Genomic DNA, 21,599 nt, shown 5'->3' on the forward strand with positions numbered 1-21,599 from the left:
CAAGCCCACTTGTAGTGGTTAAGGTGTAGTGGTCAGGTTCAGAAACCAGGAGACTGTGAGTTCTAGTCCTGCCTTAGGCAAAAAGCCAGCTGGGGAACCTTGGGCCAATCACTCTTTCTCAGATCTAGAAAGCAGACAAGGGCAAACCACTTCTGAAATCTTGCCAAGAAAACTGCAGGGACTGGTCCAGGCAGTTCCTAGGAGACAAAACTGGCTTGAACGGACCTAAAGTAATTCCTACTTTGTCATTCCAGTTTTCAGTCATAAGTAGATACCTTCCTTGCATGTTCTACCAATTTCAATTTGAAAGTCTTATAAAACTCATCAACCAACTCTTCTTCTGGAACATTAGCGACAGGAACATTAACTTGAATAACTCTCATTTTAAAAAGTTGTCCACAAAGTTTACTAGACAGCATTGTATCCAAGTACTGTATTTACCATATCTTTCCTTATTATGAAAGTAATGCCAATTCTTTATTTTTCATATCTGACTAATAAACCCTGTGAACGTCTGACAGAAACTATGCAATTCCAATCCATTCAAATTCACTGACGCCTAAGATGTTAATGTATAGTCAATTCTTTTCATCTTTTTTCTAGGTTGAGCTTTCCAGTGCTCATGCCTTCTCTGTTCCATATTCCGCCTCTAATTCTTTCTTTGGATTTTTTTTTTTTTCTGCATGGCAGTATTGATGACTAGGCATCCAGAAGGCTTTAATCTATCTGCCTCATAAATAGTACTCCAAAAAATCTTCAGCTCTTCCTCAGTAGCATATTGACTGCCATCCAACTTCAGCAACTCATAATCTGTCATTATATCATCAATCACTTTATATTGCTAACCATGTGCTTTTTATATATAAAATACAGGAGTGTTTCACTATTGCCTTCCCCTCTGCAGTATGAAATGATATCTTCGCAGTTGTCACTGAAATAATCACCCATTTCCAGCTTTTTCTGTATTGCTGCTGTATTGCTACTGGTACTCCCAGACATAGGTGCCTGTTGGCTTTAGCTGGGCAGCTGGAATGACTTTCCCAGGGTCAAACCTGTTTTTGGGATTCAGTGGGAGACGACCTTGTCACCCTGGAGCTATAGTTTAATGTAGGAAGTTAAATAATATCCAACAATGGTGAATCACTTCCCTACTGTTACCACTTCCTATGGTCATATGAGAGTTAACTTGAAGTTATATGGGTAGGGTAGTTAGATGATAGGACAGAGATAGAGGTAAAGAGATGATAGAGGTAGAGGTAGAGAGATAGTCTTTGACTTACCACTACAGTGAGAGCCAGAATTTCCATTGCTATGCGATACAGTCATAAAATGTGACGTCATGAGACCACATCACTTAGCAATGGCAATCTGGGCATTCCCTGTTGCTGCCATTAAATGAATACCATTAGTTGTTTGGTGAGGACCTGCCCCAATCCGGGCTTGATCCCTCCCAGCCTTCAGCCTTGATTCTTCCAAAGTAAGGGACTGTGTCGTGGAAGTTTTGTAGACCGTAACCTTATCCGCTTACAAATGCATCAAACAAACAAGCTAGAGGGGTTTAAAACAAACTAGTTTAATAAAACAAACAAAACAAAATCTACAAAAGAATATCAGTAGTCATCTATTGCTCCCTTTCAGCAATGTCTGTTCAGCTCTTTTTGGAGTCACTCCATGCGATTGGAGCCCAGGTCTTCCTTCCTCAGAAGGAGGCTTTAGAGACTTCAGCTCTTGTCTCTGACCCGGGAAGGCAGCTAGCAGCTAGGTCGGTTTTCCGCTGGAGAGCAGTTCCTTATATACTAAGTGAGTGTCAGTTACAAAGCCCGGGAAACTTAGAGTCAATAGCTACGCGCTGATTGGCCCATTTAAACATTCAAACCAGAAGCCAATCAAAGCCAATCAATAGGCACAGCAAACTGTGAGAGAAGTTTTCTCTCACAGACTGCCTCCTCTTCAACTCCTTGCAGTTGCCTATTTCCTCACCATCTCTGCCCTTTTGACCACCCTGCACCTTGTTTTGTGGGGCAGTAAGCAGATTTAGAAACACACTGCTCTGGGGTTGCTTGCCATGCTGCAGCTCAGAGGCTTCCTGGTGTACCATGGGTCTGGGCCTGAAAGAAGCTCCTGAGCCATAGCACAGCACAACGTTGCAGCCGCCCCTCAAAGCCTCAGCTGCCCCAACACAGTCCAGCATCACAGTGCAAAGCCGCCATGCTCCAAGAAGCTCTATCAGCACAACCCAAAGCCACAGTATCTGGGAAGTGCCTCACTCTACTCCCAGTCACATTTGCCCTCCCCACCCTGCACTCCAAGACCCCTACTGCCCCCGTTGACTGTTGTCTTCTTCTTGCTCCCACTGCTGATGAGGCACGCTTGCCCTGGCCCTCCATGAGGAAACCATGTGAGACCCAGGTCCTGTGAGGAAACCACCACATGCAACCTTGTAAAAGAAAGCCTCATGTGCCCAGCAGCTGCCTCATGAAGGACCATGCCAAACGTGCTTGGTCAGAAACGGGGGCAAGAAAATGGAGAAAGTCAGCTAGGGTGGCAAGGGCTGCAGATTGCAGGGGGCCAAAAGGGCATAGATGAGGGGGAGGTAAGAGTGGAAGCAACCCTGTGATTGTAGGTAAGTGCAAGTAGGCTGCCAAGTGCCCAAATTTTGTTCACATGACAGCAGGGATGCTGCAACAGCTATAATTTGGTGAACTGGTCATGAGTCCCTTCACCATAATTTCAAACAGTTGCTGAATTATTGGTTGCAAATCAAAGACCACCTGCAAAATCTTTAGGCACACAGACTGTTAGATAGAAATAATAGAGATGATAGAGATGGAGGTGGATAACTATAACTGAAGCAAAAGGTTAAAAAAAAAAGATCTGGACACAGTTTCAGTATTAAAAGCCGCAGTTACTTGTTGAAAATCTGAGGCCTGTTTTGCTAAAGCTGCTTATTTTGATGAAATCTTGGAACTTCTTGCTAATGACTGTTAAACTGATAGATATCCTTACTAAATCTTCATCTTTTACAGTGCAAATAGATTGGCATTATTATTTCCATCTTTCTGCCGACTTCATCGCTTGTTGCTTTTTAATTTTACAGCTTCCTGAGCTGAGTGCTAGGAAATCAATAAGTAATTTGGATCCTGGCAAAGGAGAAGAAAGTTATGTTTTGCACTTTTAGTAAATATTTTGAAACTTGATTTATCTGGGAAAACAGGCGCTTAGTTCATATACTAACCCATTCATCAACGCTGTATTATAAATTGCACGGAATTCATATATGCTTGTTTAGAAGGTGAAACAAAGAAAGAAAGAAACATAAAACATTTGTGATAAGCTTTAGGAATAAAATAAATTGAACTTTCAATATCTAACCCATAATCTGCTAAAGCAGATTCTTAAGAACTTGTATTTGAATTTAAATAATTGAGTTCACAATTTCCTATCAAACTCTTAACTGATCTGTAGGAATGCTCTCATTAATTTTGAAGATAGAATGTTGCCTCAGAATCAGTATTTGGCTTCTGAAATGAATTTTTGAATTCTGGGAACAACTGATTTGCTAAAATGCATACCTGTTGGATCTATTCAGCAGAATGGGAAATGGACAGATGATATCTTTGTGAATTATGGCTTATATTCCTTATCTGGAATACACAATGCCTGATGTATTTAGCAACTGCTGTGTTGTTTTTCTTAATGGAAATATTTCTGAAATGTTTCTTTTAAGGGAAACATTACTGAAATAGTACATCTGTCTCTTGCAGAATCAGCTTCCCTATAGATATGGAGCTTACATAAACTGAGTGACCATTCAGAACAGGCACTGCTTTATAACCTTTAGGAATCCAAAACAGCTAACAAACTCTCTGTTTTGTTCAAGCCCTACCACTGTGCAGCTCTGAAAGTGTTTTGAGTTGTTTGCACATAATGGTGTACATAGCCAGCTGTGTACTGGAACTAAAGATGAAATTGAAAGTATAGGAGCAGCACATAGCATACGTGGCCACAGCATTCTGAAGTTGTGTATTGTGAAAGGAGTTAAGATGACGTTACTTGTAAAGCTTTGGTAGTTGAACACTGGGAGGAATTAAGGTTATTATTGCTTCTTAGGATGACTGTCGCTGCTATTCCTTTGTGTGCTGCTTGCCACAAGGAAGTTCAGTTATTCTCTTTGTTATCAGCAAACTTTGTTTATAGACCGTAGAGTTTCCTGCTTTTTGATTTGTAAATATTCAGCACCAGAAAGATTGGACTGCAACTTTCCACACCTTGAGGTACTCTGGCACATCATGAGGGCTGCTGTTTGAGTAGGTTCACAAAATTAGGTTTTAGACATATTTGACTATATACTGTTTTAGGTTATTTTGTTGTTGTTGTTGTTAGTTGTGAAGCCATGTTCGACCCATTGCGACCCCATGGACAGCATTCCTCCAGGTATTCCTTTCTTCTACCATCCTCTGGAGTCCTTAGGTTATTTACAGACTTTGAATTTGGGAAGAAATCTACTATTGTTTCTACATACACAGAAAGCGTAATTCTGTCTGTTAATTATATAATCATCCTATATTCCAAAGGAAAGAGATGGAAGTTAAGAGTGTAGATGTAACAACATGAGAATTTTATAAAACAAAACAACATACAATCACAATCTGACCTGAGAAATTATATTCTGAGGGGAAAAAATACTTTTGGAGGGGGGCATTAATCCAGTGATGAATATCTAAACTCTTTAAATTGACCATAAGCAAAATCAAGTTTATTTGGTGGCATAATCTCTTCTCAGTTTATGCTGGAGATTTATAAATATAGTGTAAAATGTCATTATCACCTCTGCAGTATAAAATAATTTTTATATTGAGACCACTTCCTGACCTCTCCCATTCTTTCTAATTAACATAGTACCTTAGATATGTACAAGAAGGTATTATATTCAGTCTGTCATTTATTCAGAGGATCTGTTGAGTATGTTTACTCTGTCGAACTATAGTTTTTTCTCTCTTCTTTCTTAACCTTCACTCCCAGTTCTAGTTCAGGCTAGTTAAGCCTTTACTTACATTTTACCAAAGCACATTCCCTATAAACCGAGATAGCTAAAATACAATAAAATGTATGGCATGGCATCACAAACACCAGTTTTTTATTTGTATGTCATGGAGCTTGGATTATGATGCAGTTTTTATCACTTCTCCTGTATATAACTATGCAGCAAAGTACTGTTTCATGACCAATTTTTTAAAAAATAGCTAGGTAGTAAAATAGTAATATATTGTGTACATTGTATATTCACTTAGGGATTATGGAATGAGAATCTATTTAAGTCTTTAAGGCTTGTAACCCATATATTTCTCTGAAGAAAGCCAACAAGAGTCGTAAATCCATAACTTGGTGAAGGGTTAAAGCTAAATCACTAATCTTAAAAATTGGAGCAAATGTGTCCTTCTCTTGGCCCACGTTCTTTTGGAATCACCATTATAGCTACAAAAAATAATGGCTGAATTTAATATAAAGGGCTTCCTTTATGTAGAAACATTGTTCTTCTGAATACTGAATGTTGGAAAACAAATGCCTTACTTAGAATGCCAGGAGATATTTTGTTGTATGAAGAAAAAAAATGATAATCTAGAGGGAACTTTATCTGATCTAGTAGGGCAATTAGGCAATTAATATGCTTTCAAGGTTCTGCAATACGCTTTCATTATTTTAATACAAAGAATTAAGACTTTGGTTGCTTCCAGGCAAGGAAGCACTGGAAGTCACTCTACTTCATTCATGAAATTATATAGAAGAAAGATGATATTGTCTATTATATGTAACCCTACTGTGTTTTCCCACATCCATTCCTTCTTATTCCTTTTCTTCCAGGGAACCATGCATCTTTTCCTGCTGAATGTCTTTTGATTATGAGCATTAGGAATTAGATTAGGAATCTTCTTTTGGGAACCACTTATGCAACAAACCTTACCTTACCAAATAATGACATTGGGAGATTTATGCTCTGAGAAGCTTCTAAGCACAGCTTCCCCTATCTCAACACCTTCCCAAACTTTGGACTTCTATTCCATCCAGAAAAGCCATTGCTAAGAATTTATGGAATTAAAATCTATACATCTGGAGGGTGCTCAGGTTGGGGAAGGCTGCCCCAGGCTGTGCATGCTGAGAAAAAAAGCAGTCAGGGAGAAATACACTAAATTTTGACCCTTCTTCCTTTGTCTTTCTTTACTAACCCATATACTCTTTGTCCTGCAGGTCTCATAATACACGAAGGACCCTCGGTTTACCGGATTTTTAAAAGGTGGCAAGCAGTCAATCAACAGTGGAAAGTTTTGAACTATGACAAAACAAAGGATTTGGAGGATCAAAAATCAGGGTCTAGGAGCAATCAACGAAATTCCTCTCAGATCAACCATTCATCCTCCACTAATGGCGCAGCTAGCAACTCCGCTGCGGAAGACAGTGTTGCCCGAGGAGCTGGCCATGCCACGGGTACTTTGTCTGATCATCACTGTGCTTATACCATCTTGCATATACTCAGCCATCTGAGGCCTAACGAACAGCGAAGCCATTCTAGCACAAACAGAGAGCTTGTCATGAGAGTCACAACAGTCTAAGCTAAAGTATTTAGGAGGCCTTAATGCAACCGAGTGGGAAAGGAACTCAAAAGCAAGTGGCATGTGGGCTCTCTGCCCTCTCCGCGCCATTTTCTGAAGTGGCACAAGGAGCACAAGAGGCCTTTCCCCAGCCAAGAGGGGGCAAGGTAGACCAGCCGCTCAGCACAAAAAGAGGTTAAAAGTTTGGCTGTGAAATGAAGTGCAATATATACTGCAAACAGTGAACTAGGACCAAGTCCTCAAAAAAGGGGCACGGGGGAGCAGAAAGGTTTAATTTGTCATGTATACAATGGAATAAGTAAGATTTTAAAGAATTGCACACCCAAACACATGCATATAAGAAGAGGGAAAGAAGGTATGTCTGGGTATTTTTTTTAATGTATTAACCAGAGGTTTAAGTATTCAAATCCCGAAATTATTTGTGGCATATGCCAACTTGTGCGCCCCAGGATGTTCACACTGAAATTGCAATTCATTGATTGCTCTTGTTTTATAAAAGGAAATAATGTTGCCCAGGCTTTTATCACATAGCACATGCCCCTGCTGGTTCTATTTTCCTCTTCAGATAGAATCAGCTAGCAGCCCTCTTTGAGGGAGTGCGAGGAGAAGGGGAGGGAATTCTCCACTTGAACCACAAACATATGAACAACTGACAAAGCACAAGATACAGATGAATGATTCATCATGGACATTTGATTTAGAAATTTGTCGAAATGGGCTTCTCCCATATCAAATTTTCTACTTAACCTTTCAACCATTTTCTGCAAAGCCAATTCATTTTTCGCTGTATGAGTAATTTGGTGCAATTCCCTATGATTGTCTTGTTTTTTGTTTTTTTGTTTAAAAAGAGGGATGGAATCCACTTGGATTTCAGTCTGCAGCCATTTAAGTTGTTTTGCAATCTTCTCCATTTAATATTTCATCAAAAATGTTGTACTTAAGAGAAACTGGAGTTCTGATTAATCTACCCTGTGGGTTTAAGCACCCACACTACAACCCTGTTTTCTGGCCTATGGGGGTTTCTAAGTAAGCATGCTCAGGATTGCACTGACAAGTTAATTTAAGCTGGATATACTCATTGCGTTCAGCTTGTTTGTCTTCAACGTAAGGTTATGTGTGAACACACACAATGGCCTAATGCAGTGTTTCTCAACCTTAACAACTTGAAGTTGTATGGACTTCAACTCCCAGAATTCCCCAGCTATCTGCCAGCCTTCAAAGAGCCAATGTTGAGAAACACTGGCTTACTCTGTGTGCAGATTAGGCCATAATGTCCTGTTCCATCAGCCATAGTTAAAAATCATGGCGTATAGCGTAGGACTAGAGTTCTATGAATTAAGTCAGAGTTTCCTAAGCGCCTTCTCACAACTCTCACTAAGATACAATTGCCAGACTGTTCTAAGGAAGCCATCCTATTTAAATTGATATCAATGATGTATATTGATAGTTATCTCCTGAGTAAATTGACCACGATACTCATTTTTCTATATATATTTTCACAAGTGCCACTACAAGCTGCCTTGAATTATGATAAATATATACCATCTATGTATGTCTGTATGTATATATGTGTGTATATGTGCCTGTGTACATGTACACATATACATGTATATGTATATATATATACGTAATACACCCAAGTTGATTCATTAGGTTGGCAGTTACGTCGAAGTAAACATGTGAACACCTGGACATATAGTAGCTTGTGACATCACTTGGAAAACTCAATATTTATGTTTCTCAATCCCCCCCTCTCCCCCAAATAAAGAACATAACTGTAGAGTTTGGCCTGAGGAATCCCTTTAATATTGCCTTAGAGTCAGTTTAGATTGTAATACTGACAGGGGGAAAAAAGGCTGGTTAACCCTCCTGAGGAGAATCAATTGAACTGGATAGATTTTAATAGGATGTGGCCTAGACACATTCTTTTGTTGGCCGTAAGGATAGTCCATGTGAAATAGAGGGCAAGGAACATTAAAGATTATCCATTCTAAACTGACCTCTTTCACAGGGACCAGTGCAATATCATTTAAGCAAGACAGCAATGGCAAGGCTGCTTAGAGAATCATACAACTGAAAGTCATCTAAAAATCCATCTAGTTTACCTGCTGCTCAAATCAGGAAATTACGCCAGGACTCTTGGAGCAATTTTTTACTTTAGTATCTGAAGGCATTTCCACTCAACTACTCCTAAGGTTGCCAGTTCTCATCCTTTGCTGCAAAGAAACCACAGGTAGTCCTCAACGTACGACCACAATTGAGCCCCAAATTTATCTTGCTAAGTGAGAAATTTGCTGAGTATTGCCCTGTTCGATGACTTTACTTGCCACATTTGTTAAATGAATCACTGCAGTTGTTAAAATAGTAACACGGTTGTTAAGTGAATCGGGTTTCCCCATTAACTTCGCTTGTCAGAAGGTCTCAAATGACCCCGGGACACTGCAAACGTCATAAATGTGAGTCAGTTGTCAGGCATCCGAATGTAAATCACATGGCCGTGGGGCTGCTGCAATGGTCATAAGTGTGAAAAAATGGTCACTAAACAAACTGTTGTAAGTCGAGGACTACCTGTACTTCTGAAAATGACTGCAAATGTACAGGTATTGTAATAGATTAATTTGTTAAATGTGAGATTGTCCATAAAGCGATTAACTTATTTGTTATTGCATTTATATTTCATCTTTCTTCTGCCATTAGCATAGAAACTGTATTGGCAGCACAATGGCACACATTGGGATAGAGGTGTCTCCTTATTTTATCCTGGAAACAATAAATACAAGAGATGGGTCTGAAGGCTAGTCATTGGTCCCAACTAGCTTAGTGAGCTTTTTGGTCGAGGGAAGACGTCCTATTTTTCCTTGATCCCTGCTATTCCTCATCCACTATGCTACACTGATACTCCATGGGAGACAATAAGCCATTTTAATATTAGCTAAATGATCGCCTGTCTGAACTGCTATCTTAGTTCAGCAGGAATGGGCAGTGATAGTACTGTATTAATATACAGTGTATATTAAGACACCATAATGAGAGCAAGAGGGGAACCCCATAATTTCAAGCCAGAGCTTTAAAAAACTCCACTGTTTTACTTTGGGGGTATTCACATATGAAAAGGGCTGTTGCACAGCTGAAAATACAGTTTTCACACTAATAATCTGTGCTGTCCTGCGGCATCCTTCAGCCATTGCTGTGCAATTAGACCACAGTATAGGAAGAGCAATCACCCAGCATCAGATCAAAAAGCTGGGTGATTCTTTAAGGCAATTGATACACTCATGCTGAATGACGAACTATGCAACCCTATATTTTGCACAGTGAAATATGCCTCAAATGAAATGCTATGTCTTTTTTGTTAATTTTGTTAACGGTGTTGTCCCAAACCAATAAGGTCATCATGTTTCACGCGGTACACCTAAAATGAGCCTGTATAGTCTGCTTGTTTATAGTTGTGCGATGGAACCTTTCCATGATTTCCTTTGTGGTTTAACCATCAGATGAAGTTAAAAGAAGTTCTATCCAAATGGATCAGATGATTACTCAGAGTTTTAAGTTGGTATAAGCTCTCCATTGGATAGGAGAAAAGGTAGTCAGAAAGTGAATTCTATCACTTGTAAACTACTTTTTCTCACTGTGGAGAAATTACATACACAAATTTGGGTGAAATGTTTTGCATGATTTTCCCTCCAAAAAAAGATTTAGGCCCTGCTGTTGGGTGAAAAAAAAGCCAGTTTCGTTGAACTCAATGGGCTTTTGAAGAAAGGCACAAATAATTGTACTCCAAGTATTTTGGGGGTAAAGCACTTGCTGGTCTTATCTAACGAGTCTCAAAATTATTAGAAAAGAACTGTATTGTATTGAAAAAATAGTGGAACTATGGAAAACAGTGAAATATTCTAGGTGCAAATTGTGTAAAACGTGTGAAGGGATTGTTTTTTTCTCACTCTGGTTTAAGATAAATCTCTTTGTAAAATAGGATGTTTGTTGCTCTTTTGTTAGTGTTTGGCCATCCCTGCAAATACAGGTAGTCCTCGACTTATGATCACAATTCAGCCCAAAATTTCTGTTACTAAGCGAGACAGTTGTTATGTGAAGTTTGCCTTATTTTTCAACCTATTATGCCGTAGTTGTTAAATTAGCAGTATGGTTGTTAAGTGAATCTGGTTTTCCCATTCACTTTGCTTGTAAGAAGGTCATAAAAGATGATCACATGACCCTGGGACACTCTAACCGTCATAAATATGAGTCAGTTGCCAAGTAGCTGAATTTTGATCACATGACTATGGGAATACTGCAACAGTCATAAGTGTGCAAAGCAGTCATAAGTTCCTTTTTTCAATGTTGTTGAACCTTCGAACGGTTACTAAATGAACTGTTTTAAGTCGAGGACTACCTGTAGGCATTTTAACAGCAGTTGAAACATCACAAGACTGTGTTGCTATGGTGGTTCTTTCATAATTGCTGTTGAACACCTAGTCATCCAGATAACAGCCGGCACATTTATCCCAAATGTCAGCCTGGGCCAAGGTAAGAAGGAAGACTTTCCTATTAAGAAGCAACTGTTTCATTATAACAGCCTTCTTCTATGGAGCTGGATCAAACATTGCTGAAGATGGATTTTAAGTCCGTTTGTAATAAACATCCTGATCAAAGTCAGCATGGTGCACCAAAGACCAAAAGAAAGCATTAAGAATGCCATACCTTGGTACTCAGAGTGTTAATTCATTCTGGGAGGTGAGATAGGTTCTAAACAGGATGAGTCCTAAGCAAACCACATGGCTTACTATGTAACCCTTTGTTTCGGCCAGGAAGAACTTTCTGTCGGTCCCTTTTCCTATGTCAGCAACCTTCCCACTGATGTCCTGTCCGCCCTCTGTGGCTGTCCCCCTCCTTTAGCAGCAACCTTCCCAGCATGGCTGACTTCCTGTCCATTCCCCAAAGCCATCCCCCTCTTTCTATAGCAGCATGTCAAGTACTAAACAAAGGCTGAGTACTGGGACAACATTTTTACGTCAAAATGCGTTGAGAGCCAAATTTAAGGAATTTTGAAGCAGTTGAATACTGAGATACCACTGTATATGAATACCAATGCATATCCAGCAATTATTGAAATCTGTAAGAATACAATGGGGAGGGGGGACCCATAATTGTCAGTTGCTATTAAACAGACTTGAAGCTGTTTGTCTATATCTGGGAAGACTATGTCACCAATTCATGAAGACACTCTACAACAACCCCCCTCCCCCAAAAGACAAATTGCCATAATGAAGTATCTTGAGCTGATCTCTATTATTAAAGGGTGTGAAACAGCTGCCCAAAGTTGTATTTCTTAATTTAGCCCTCTAGCTGTAGTTTCTTGGAAATCTCGTCAAAAAATACTTTATGAAATGTTAAATTTACCAAACAAGCCACAAACTACTTTTCATTTTAATTTGTTCTTGGGATGCATTTTGACAGTTGAGGGAATGGAATGGCAGAAAGCTATTATTGCTAATTCAGGAAGACTCTCTGTATGATTTCAACTGCTTACCACAGAGAAAGCAATTAAATTGGTAGCGGTTTTTTTGCAAAAAATGTGCTGTTAAATGCAGTGGTCCATCTAAAGTGGAATCAAAAGGATTTATCCTCTCTTGACAGTTGTTACAAACAGATCCTGAGGACTTCTGCTAACTCCTTAGGGAAATGGATACTGTAGGACACTGATTCTAGTTAATCTGATGGTCACTAATATCTATAATGTCATTAAGCGTAATGAATTGTTTTTCCCCATGAAAATGGCAAGAACGTCACTTTTTAAAATAAACTTGTTTTCATCCCTATGCACTCTACCTTTTACTGAGTTCAAATTCGATATTAGAATATTGAATGACTTTAAAAACTCCGTTCAATAGACCATAAAGGAAGTAATTTTCTGCTTCAGAAATAATATCTTAAATATTATCTTAAGTGGCAAACAAGAGAGAAATATGCTTTGTACATAATACACAGATCAAAAACCCTGCTCAGTTTGATCAAAAGGCTCATCTCTGGGGCAGCATTTTCTAAAATGTGGGGAGTACCAGTTAAAAGTTCACACTCCTTTTCCTTCATGCCAGGGCTGGACTATGAGCAACCTCTCCCACAGGGCAAGGAAATTAACTATGGGTAAGATAGTCTCTTGCCTTTTAATTGGGGAACTCATGCAACACTGTCTGACAAGTTTATGTTGCTGCTCTGCAATTGGAAATTATTATTATCATCATCATCGTCAGTCATTAATTTATTGTATGGCACATTCACATCACATTTCAATTAAAAACGAGCTAAAAATATAAAATTTAAAATGTTATAAACATACGTTTAGCTTACAGATATTATTTTTTTGCTTCATTTGTCACAGCCAGGAAATCAGAATGTCTCCATTATAGACTCTATTTTGGCACTTTGTCACTATATGTTGGATAGTTTGTTGTTCAGCCCCACTGTCAGAATTCAGTGATGGTATTACGCCAGTGGTGAAATCCAAATTTCTTTACTACCGGTTCTGTGGGCGTAGCTTGCTGGGTGTGGTGTAGCTTGCTGGGTGTGGCTTGGTGGGCATGGCAGGGGAAGGGTACTGCAAATCTCCATTCCCACCCCACTCTGGGGCCAGCCAGAGATGGTATTCGCCGGTTCTCTGAACTACTCAAAATTTCCACTACCAGTTCTCCAGAACCTGTCAGAACCTGCTGGATTTCACCCCGGATTACGCCCCACTTATAGAGGGCATCTGCATATCTATCATGATTTTTTCAGTGTTGTTCATTTGGTTCAGTGTTGTCTATATTGCACAGGGCTGGTCAAATCCAGGTGGTTTTTCCAAGACGCAAGGCAAACTTCAATATTGTGGGTGGCAATTTGCCATCCAAATATTGTTTCCACATATTGTGTATATTAAAATCATCTTCTACTGGTAATTTATTTTTATTTTATTTTATTTTTGCAAATGGCAAAAATCTTGTCCTTTTAAAAGACCTTTACTCTGGTATGCCAGAGTATTCTCAAGTATGCTCTATCAATAAAAGATTCTTGCTATTATCAAATTTGAAATATTCATATTTAGATGTATACAGTATGTGCATCTGATTAACCCATAACCCATCTACCCTCACATACCTTCTATGAGATCACTGATAGGCTTTGACCATTAAAAGAAAAAAAATTAAAATGTATTTTATTTTTGAAAGTCTATTGTTCATAGCAGTGGTGAAATCCAAATTTTTTTACTACCGGTTCTGTGGGCGTGGCTTGGTGGGTGTGGTGTGGCTTGGTGGGTGTGGCAGGGGAAGGATACTTCAAAATCTCCATTCCCATCCCACTCCAGGGAAAGGACACTGCAAAATTCCCATTCCCACCCCACTCTGGAGCCAGCCAGAGGTGGTATTTGCCGGTTCTCCAAACTACTCAAAATTTCCATTACTGGTTCTCTGAACTGCTCAAAATTTCCACTTCCGGTTCTCCAGAACCTGTCAGAACCTGCTGGATTTCACCCCTGGTTCACAGCCATCTCACTATGGTTTATCCAATAAAGCTTAGTTAAACAAAGCATAGTTTTGTAAAAATTGTGAACCAAGTCAAAAAGAAACAAAATGCTAGTGTAAATCTAGACCTGGTTCATATACCACAACTGGTTTGTTTGATTTTGACTTAGCTTCTTATGTGACCACCCCCCTCCCAAACAATTTATCATAATGTGTGAACTCAGCTTTACGTGATGTATTAAATAAATCATGGTCAAACAAATTGGCTTAGCAAGATGCATGAACCCCATCAGAAAAGAAAAATATGCCTGAAGTAAGAACATGAGCCATTGCCCATCCAGTTAAAGGTACTGAAAGCATTTTTTTTTAAAATTTGATTTATATGCTGCTCTTCTCCGGAGACTCAGGGCGGCTTACAATGCGTTAAGCAACAGCCTTCATACTTTTGTATATTTATACAAAGTCATTTTATTGTCCCCACAATCCAGGTCCTCATTTTACCTACCTTAGAAAGGATGGAAGGCTGAGTCAACCTTGAGCCTGGTGAGATTTGAATTTGCAGTAATTGCAGGCAGCTGATGTTAATAACAGTGCTTTAGTCTGCTGCGCCACCAGGGCTCTATTTCATCATAGTTCACCACTGGGTTTCGATGAGTATGGTATTTCTAGGCGTAGGAAATCACATCCACCACTGTAATGGATCAGCAAATAAAATATTAAGTTAGGTATCTGTGTTGCACACTCAAATCTATGTCTCTCACTTAAGCGATTGAAATTCAATCGCTTTATGATTTTTATCCCTCCTTTGGGCCACAATGGATCAGCGGTCAAAGATGCTGAGCTTGTCAGCTGGAAAGCTGACAGCCTGGGTTCGATAACCAAGCGCCGCACAAAGGGGTGAACTCATGTTGCTTGCCCCAGCTCCTGGCCATCTAGTAGTTCGAAAGCATGCATATGCAAATAGATTAATGTTGGCATATAGGAAGGTACCACTGCTGTGGGAAGATAACACCACAGAGCCTGAGTGTATAGTCATGTTGGTCACATGACCATAGAAATGTCTTCGGACAACACTGCTCCCTTGGCTAAGAAACGGAGATGAGCACCTCCCCCAAGAGTCGGACAGGACTGGACAGGGGGAACCTTTACCTTTATCCCTCCTTTATTTTTATAAATAAGTCAAGGAGGTGAACATATTCAGTACTCCTTTCTCCCCCTATTTTTCTCACAGCAACAGCCCTGTGGGCTGAGAGAGTGAGTAACCGGCCCAAATTCACCCAGTTCAGTGGTAGGTTTCAAATTTTTTTACTACCGGTTCTGTGGGCGTGGCTTGGTGGGTGTGACTTGGTGGGCGTGGCAGGGGAAGGATCCTGTAAAATCTCCATTTCCACCCCAGGGGAAGGATACTGTAAAATCTCCATTCCCACCCAACTCCAGGGGAAGGATACTGCAAAATCCCCATTTCCTCCCAATCAGCTGGGACTCGGAAAGGAGAGAATAGATGGGGGCGGGGCCAGTCAGAGGTGGTATTTACCGGTTCTCCGAACTACTCAAAATTTCCGCTACCAGTTCTCCAGAACTGGTCAGAACCTGCTGAAACCCACCTCTGACCCAGTTGGTATTCATGTCTAAGGCAGGACTGGAACTTACCTTCTCCTGGTTTTTAACCTAGTGCCTTAACCACTATTTTACTATGGAGGGAAGGAACAGACTCCATAATCTAGTTTAAATTTCAGATCCTCATTCAGACAAAAGCTTTGTCTGCCCTCTTGAACTCATTCCCTTCTCGGGAAAGAGGGATAATAATATGCTGCCTACCACAGGGGGCATTGTGAGAATTATTTATTTATTTATATTTTATTTTATTTATTTGTAATTTATTAATTAATTCATTCATTTATAAATTTATTTGTAAATTGTATTTATTTATTAAATAAATAAAAATAAATTATTTATTTATTTATAATTTTTTTTAATTTATTTGTAATTTATTAATTAGCGTGGGAACACACACCTTCTTGCCAATGAACACAGAGCCAGTTCCCATAAGATGGAAAATGGATTTCTCAGAAAAGCATTGTAAGGATTTAATATTAAATCCTTGAAATACTTTTCTGAGAAATCCATTTCCCATCTTGTGGAACTGGCTCTGGATTAATTGTGAGCAGAAGGGGATTAAGAATTCTTCCCGGGCTTCCCACAACATGCTATCTCTTGATACCACCCTGTCTTTTTTGTTTTGTTCGAACGATATATGTCTGCATGTGCATGTTTTCCTTGCAATGAATTTATGTGCCCCTACTTTACAGACAGCCTCATCGCTTTTGTGCCATCCAACAGGAGCACTCTCCTATAAATATCAAACCCTTTGTCTTGTTAAGATGACAAACAGGAGCTTCATGTCAGAGGCTGTGAATCACTATGAGGGCTTTCAGAAGTGGCCAGTTAAATGTCTTCGTAAACATGTGCTAACCATTTAAGGGGACCTTAGTTTGGTATTTCATTTGCATTCTCCAAAATGCAAATGAAAGTGGTGTTGTGAGAAAAAAAATCCCTGCAATTTTTCCCTCCGTTCTCATTCATTCCTGGCAATAGAATTTGCTTTCAGAAACTTTTCAGAGAAATTTGTGGGGGTAGAATCAGGTCTCCTTGCACTTATTTGGTTATATATGAGAAAGCTCATCTTTTAAATGTACATTAACCTTTCGAATTTAGGCTGTTGGTTTGAGTTCCAAGCTTGGCAATTTGTTTGCAAACTTTTTGTTACCATTCAAGGAGACATCGTCAGTGCGTTTTGAATTGTGCTTGGCTGTCAGAACACAAGTCTTTAAATACCTATTTAAATACAGTATTTAAACAGGTATTTAAAGACCTGTGTTCTGACAGACGAGCACAATTCAAAATGCGCTGACAATGTCTCCTCGAATGGTGACGAAACGTTTGCAGACAAATTGCCAAGCTCAGAGCTCAAACCAACAGCTTAATTACCAACCCGAACTAATAATATTCAAACACATTTCAACCTTTCGAAATGTCTGCAGCCTCCTTTGGCTTCCCATGATTCAGATGAACACAACAGAAAACATTATGAAGGACCTCCTCCTTACTGGACCTCTTGTTGGCTGACTTTTCCTTCCCTTAGAGAAATTTGGAGAAGTTATCCAGCTGATTTATCTGCCAACAAATTTAATAGACAATTTTGAAAAGCCAGATGTCCCCATCTCTGTCTGTAATGGTTCATAAACTTTACATAGGCTAATTGCTTCTCCTAACTAAAGTAGTGGAAGAGGTGCTAGGGGCAATGTTCACAATTATTCCTCTTCAAGAAGAACTTGAAATAATTGATTCTTTCCTAAACTGACAGCTAGGAAAGATTGGAAGTTTCTTTTTAGCATATCTGGGTTGATAATACAATGCTGCTCTTCTCTTTTTTTGTTTCTGGGGTGTTGTAGAAGATACAAGGATTTCCAAATTGCCTAAGCAAAATAAGATTACGTATTCTTTCCTTCTATAATACAGCCTGGGGGATAAAACACAGTGTGTATTATGAACCAAGACAAGAGACAAACATGCCCAAAACAAAAGTTCTTTTTCAAGATTTTCTTTCTTGTCCTTCAAAATTTCCTCCTTGCTTTGCCTGTTATCCTGAATTTTTTTTTATAGGAATAAATAAAAAGAGTATGTTAATTTAGATGACTTCCTGTAAAACAATCGGGCTTTCTTATTTGGTATTTTTGACCAGGAAATTACTTCCATTAAAAAAATTTAAAAGTATTGGTGACTCTTAAGGAAGTGGACAGAATTCTTTGCGCTATTAGTTCGGCCACATGTTTCTTGCATCCAGGCCCCATGTTGGTGCATTAAGACAAGTGGGGGCATTACCATTAGTTGGGTCTGTGGAGTCACACTTCCCCATTAAGGAGTGGTATGTAACCCAGAGATCTTCTTGACTCACAACTGGCTGAATAGAAACCACAGAATAGATGGTCCCTCAGATAACTAGGCTCCATACCATGTAGGGCCTTTAAACCAATACCTTGAATTGTATTCTGCACACTGGCAACCAGTGCAGCTTGAAAGCAGGGTGTCACATGGGTATGCTGAGCAGTGGTGGGTTTCAAATTTTTTTACTACTGGTTCTGTGGGTGTGGCTTGGTGGGCGTTGCAGGGGAAGGTTACTGCAATATCCCCATTTCCTCCTGATCAGCTAGGACTTGGGAGGCAGAGAATAGATGGGGGTGGGACCAGTCAGAATTTTTACTACCGGTTCTCCGAACTACTCAAAATTTCCTCTACCGATTCTCCCAACATCCTGAGCTAGCTTAGTTGAAACCTCTTTTTCAGTGCTATTTTGAAAGCAGCTCTAGACCTGCCTGAAGTCTTTATAAATAGAACTTATAAGCTTCAGCTGCCATTGTAAAGGCTTTGTAGCATTTCCTCTGGATTTGTGGGCTAGAGCAGGGGTGTCAAACTCACGTTGTCACGGCGGGGTCACATGATGTATCAGAACTTTTTTCCCTTTTGCTAAACCGGGTGTGGGCATGGCCAGTGCGTGACGGATCTGGCCCACAGGCCAGGAGTTTGACAGCCCTGGCCTAGAGGGTCTCCCATTGGTAGGAATTCCCAGCAGAGTTCCAGGCTTTCCCACTTCTTCCTGATGCCTTATTGCCCTGTCCAAATTTGTCTTGATGGGAAGGCTAACATAGTAAGGAAATAAGGGTGCTGGCTAATGCCTCAATTTTTCTGCTCTTCCATTGGTTGGCTGGAAGCCTATATTATCTATCTCTTTCCTCAGCCTTTTTAGCTCTCAGAAACAATAGTGAAGACTCTTGAGTGGCAGCCCCAGAGGTATTAAGTTAAAGTCCAGAAGCTGTGCCTCAAGTTGGCAGTGTTGAGAAGCAAGTTGATTTATTTATGCTTTAGCTGTGATATATTTGAAAGACCAATGGGTGTTTTCTATGCAACATATCAAAACACAGAGCTCGTACGTGGTTTGTAGCCAAGCAGAGAGAAATAAACATGAAACTCTTATCATTTTCAGCTTTGTCAGTTTCACATGATTGGCCATATTCTAGAGAAGAGTTACAAAGATATTCATTCAACATTGCTAAATGAGTTCTAGTAGCATTATCCACCTCTTCTGGTACAAAGGATTGTGCCACCACGAAAGGAGAAGAAAGGACTCATTGGAAAAGACTCTGATGTTAAGAAAGATTGAAGGCAAAAGGAGAAAGGGAAGGCCGAGGTTGAGATGGTTAGATTGATGGACCTATGTGTCTAGGTCAATTTTTGTCTCTAGTTGAATGTGAGAATAAGAAATTAACAGAAGTATCATATCATCAGAAGTGTAGTAAGAATGTACTAGGAACATCCTTTGCCTTGCTACTATGACAATTCTGAAGACTTATAGTTGAGATAGGAAAGATTTTGCCTTCATGCCCTACTTAGTATTCCTATCATCATCTGCTTGGAAGAAAGAACACTGGACAAAGTAAACATTGTTAACTTTGATAGTATAACGCAGAGCGGAAGTTATTGTACAAGACATAGAAAGAAATATGCAGAAAAGTTTCAGCTAATAATAATGTTTGCATTTCCTCTCTGTTAAATCTTTTTATTTATGAGACATTAACCACAAATAGTGGATTAACACAAAAGGGTCATCTCAAGCACAAATGAATAACCACATCCACTTTTCTACATATCTCTGTTACTAATGGAATAGGTAGACCAGGATGGAGAGCTTCATCAACAGTTTCCTCATGGAAGAAATTGTTTCTTTACTGATACTTTCCTCCTGCACTCCATTTTTCTATTCCCCCTCTTAGTATTGATTTTCACATGCATTCACTCTCTCTGTGGCTCATCCTGATGGTAAATCACATAAATAAGAAATTGCTAGCAAGGTTGAGAGTCAGATTTCTGAGGTTATTTTTCCAGAGTTATTTCTTTTGACTACAACACCCAGTATGAGTCCTGCCCTACACATTTCACTCTGCTGTTATCTGTATTGTGTTGATACCAATTTTGTGCTTTAGAGGCAGCTTCCCAATGGCTTTTTTACTTACCTTTGACAAATAGGTAACCACGTCTCATTGATGCCACATCAGGCATTTATCCTTTTACAATTAGTAGAATTTTATATCTCATACACAATTAATTCTGCATTCATTAACAACCACATTTTAATTTCTGGAAGAACACGAACAATGGCCACACTAAGAAAAATTTCCCAGCATTTTATATACCAATGACTAATTTAGTTTCTGCAAATTTTAATTTGTGCATTCAAGAAAAAAACATATAAGTCAGAGTAGATGTAGCTTTCCAGATAGCTGTGGGACAACAGAGGAGGGCTCATAGAAAAGGCTGCTGTATTATCACTCCAAATAAGCTACTTGGGGAAGTGACTCAAATCTTTATTGACCATGTGAATTTATTGCTTTCCTGTCAGGCTCCTGATTCAAGAAGGAGAAAAGCGTAATTGATATTCTGGCATGTGTGAAGGTTCTGTTCTAATATATGAAAAAGAAAAGACAACACAGAGCAACATTCCCCACCACCACCACATCTCTGTGACGTTACACTGTGAAATTGTTGGATAGCAACAGTCAAGAAGAGGGCTCAAGTGGAGAATTAGTCTGGACTCGTTATGTAAACACAAGGGAGCAATGCCTGTGTCAAGATTGAACCTTTGCTTTGCTTCTGCAAACTTCATTGCTATACAATTTTGCCATTGAACTGGGGGGAGGGAAGGGGGAAGTGGAGTGTTGAGAAGTTGTGCACGGATCGTGAGAGCCTGGAAACCATGAAGGTCACCACTGCAGGGGCTTGAGAAGGAGGTGGATTGTTCCCATAATAAAAGGATGTCCCATAATTGGACAATGCGATCGTCCAGGAATGGGGAAAAGGGAAGCTATCATTTAACAATCAGCATTTTTGCGAGAAAACCAGAGCTGGTTTTGATTTTTCAGTACAAAAATGATATATCCAATAAAGTTTTACTTTACGGAATTCAAAGCTCCTGAGATTGTTTACTTATTTTGGTTTCATTAGTCAGAAAGTTGAGTCTGACACACACACACACACACACACACACACACGCCCCTTACACACACACACACACACACACACACACACCGCAAATGCCTTTGGACCTTATCTAGGTCTTTCCAAGGTGAAAGCTGCTGATCAGAGGAGATTCCTGTATTATAGATGGAGAATAATAAAGTAACTAGTTTGAACTCTACACTTGAGGGACTGGTTGGTTATGCATGATAGAAATCTATTTTTCTTTACTTATTTTTTTGCCATCCCTGCTCATTTAAAATCTGATTTATTTATTTTTTTTGTTAATATGCATCAGTTACAAAAGAGTTTGTAGAACTGCCTTTGATGACAATTTCCCCAGGGTTTATACAAAGGCAAGTACAAATAGATGTGGAGCTAATGCCTGCATAGTCTAAGAAAGGATCATTGGTTCGTACAGATGTTT

The 21,599-nt window shown here is 39.5% G+C and overlaps 1 protein-coding gene across 2 annotated transcripts in view; it reads left to right on the plus strand.

Annotated features, from left to right (window-relative positions):
* The window catches only part of MARCHF4 (membrane associated ring-CH-type finger 4), a 161,947-nt gene extending 140,829 nt beyond the window's left edge, over positions 1-21,118 (plus strand). Inside the window, exons 4-5 of one of the 2 annotated variants that reach the window (XR_015731098.1) lie at positions 6,247-6,963; positions 20,559-21,118. Coding sequence is in view for 1 of the 2 variants with exons in the window: in XM_034421960.3 (XP_034277851.1) it covers positions 6,247-6,608 (362 nt within the window). In the remaining variant the exon portion in view is untranslated. Of the gene's footprint in view, positions 1-6,246; positions 11,917-20,558 lie in introns of those variants that run through there. The other variant, XM_034421960.3, reaches the window with a different exon arrangement.
* The last annotated feature ends 481 nt before the right edge of the window (positions 21,119-21,599 follow it).

Source organism: Pantherophis guttatus, chromosome 1 (genome assembly GCF_059756535.1).
Source record: "Pantherophis guttatus breed Tessera chromosome 1, ASM5975653v1, whole genome shotgun sequence".
Lineage (NCBI taxonomy): Eukaryota > Metazoa > Chordata > Lepidosauria > Squamata > Colubridae > Pantherophis > Pantherophis guttatus.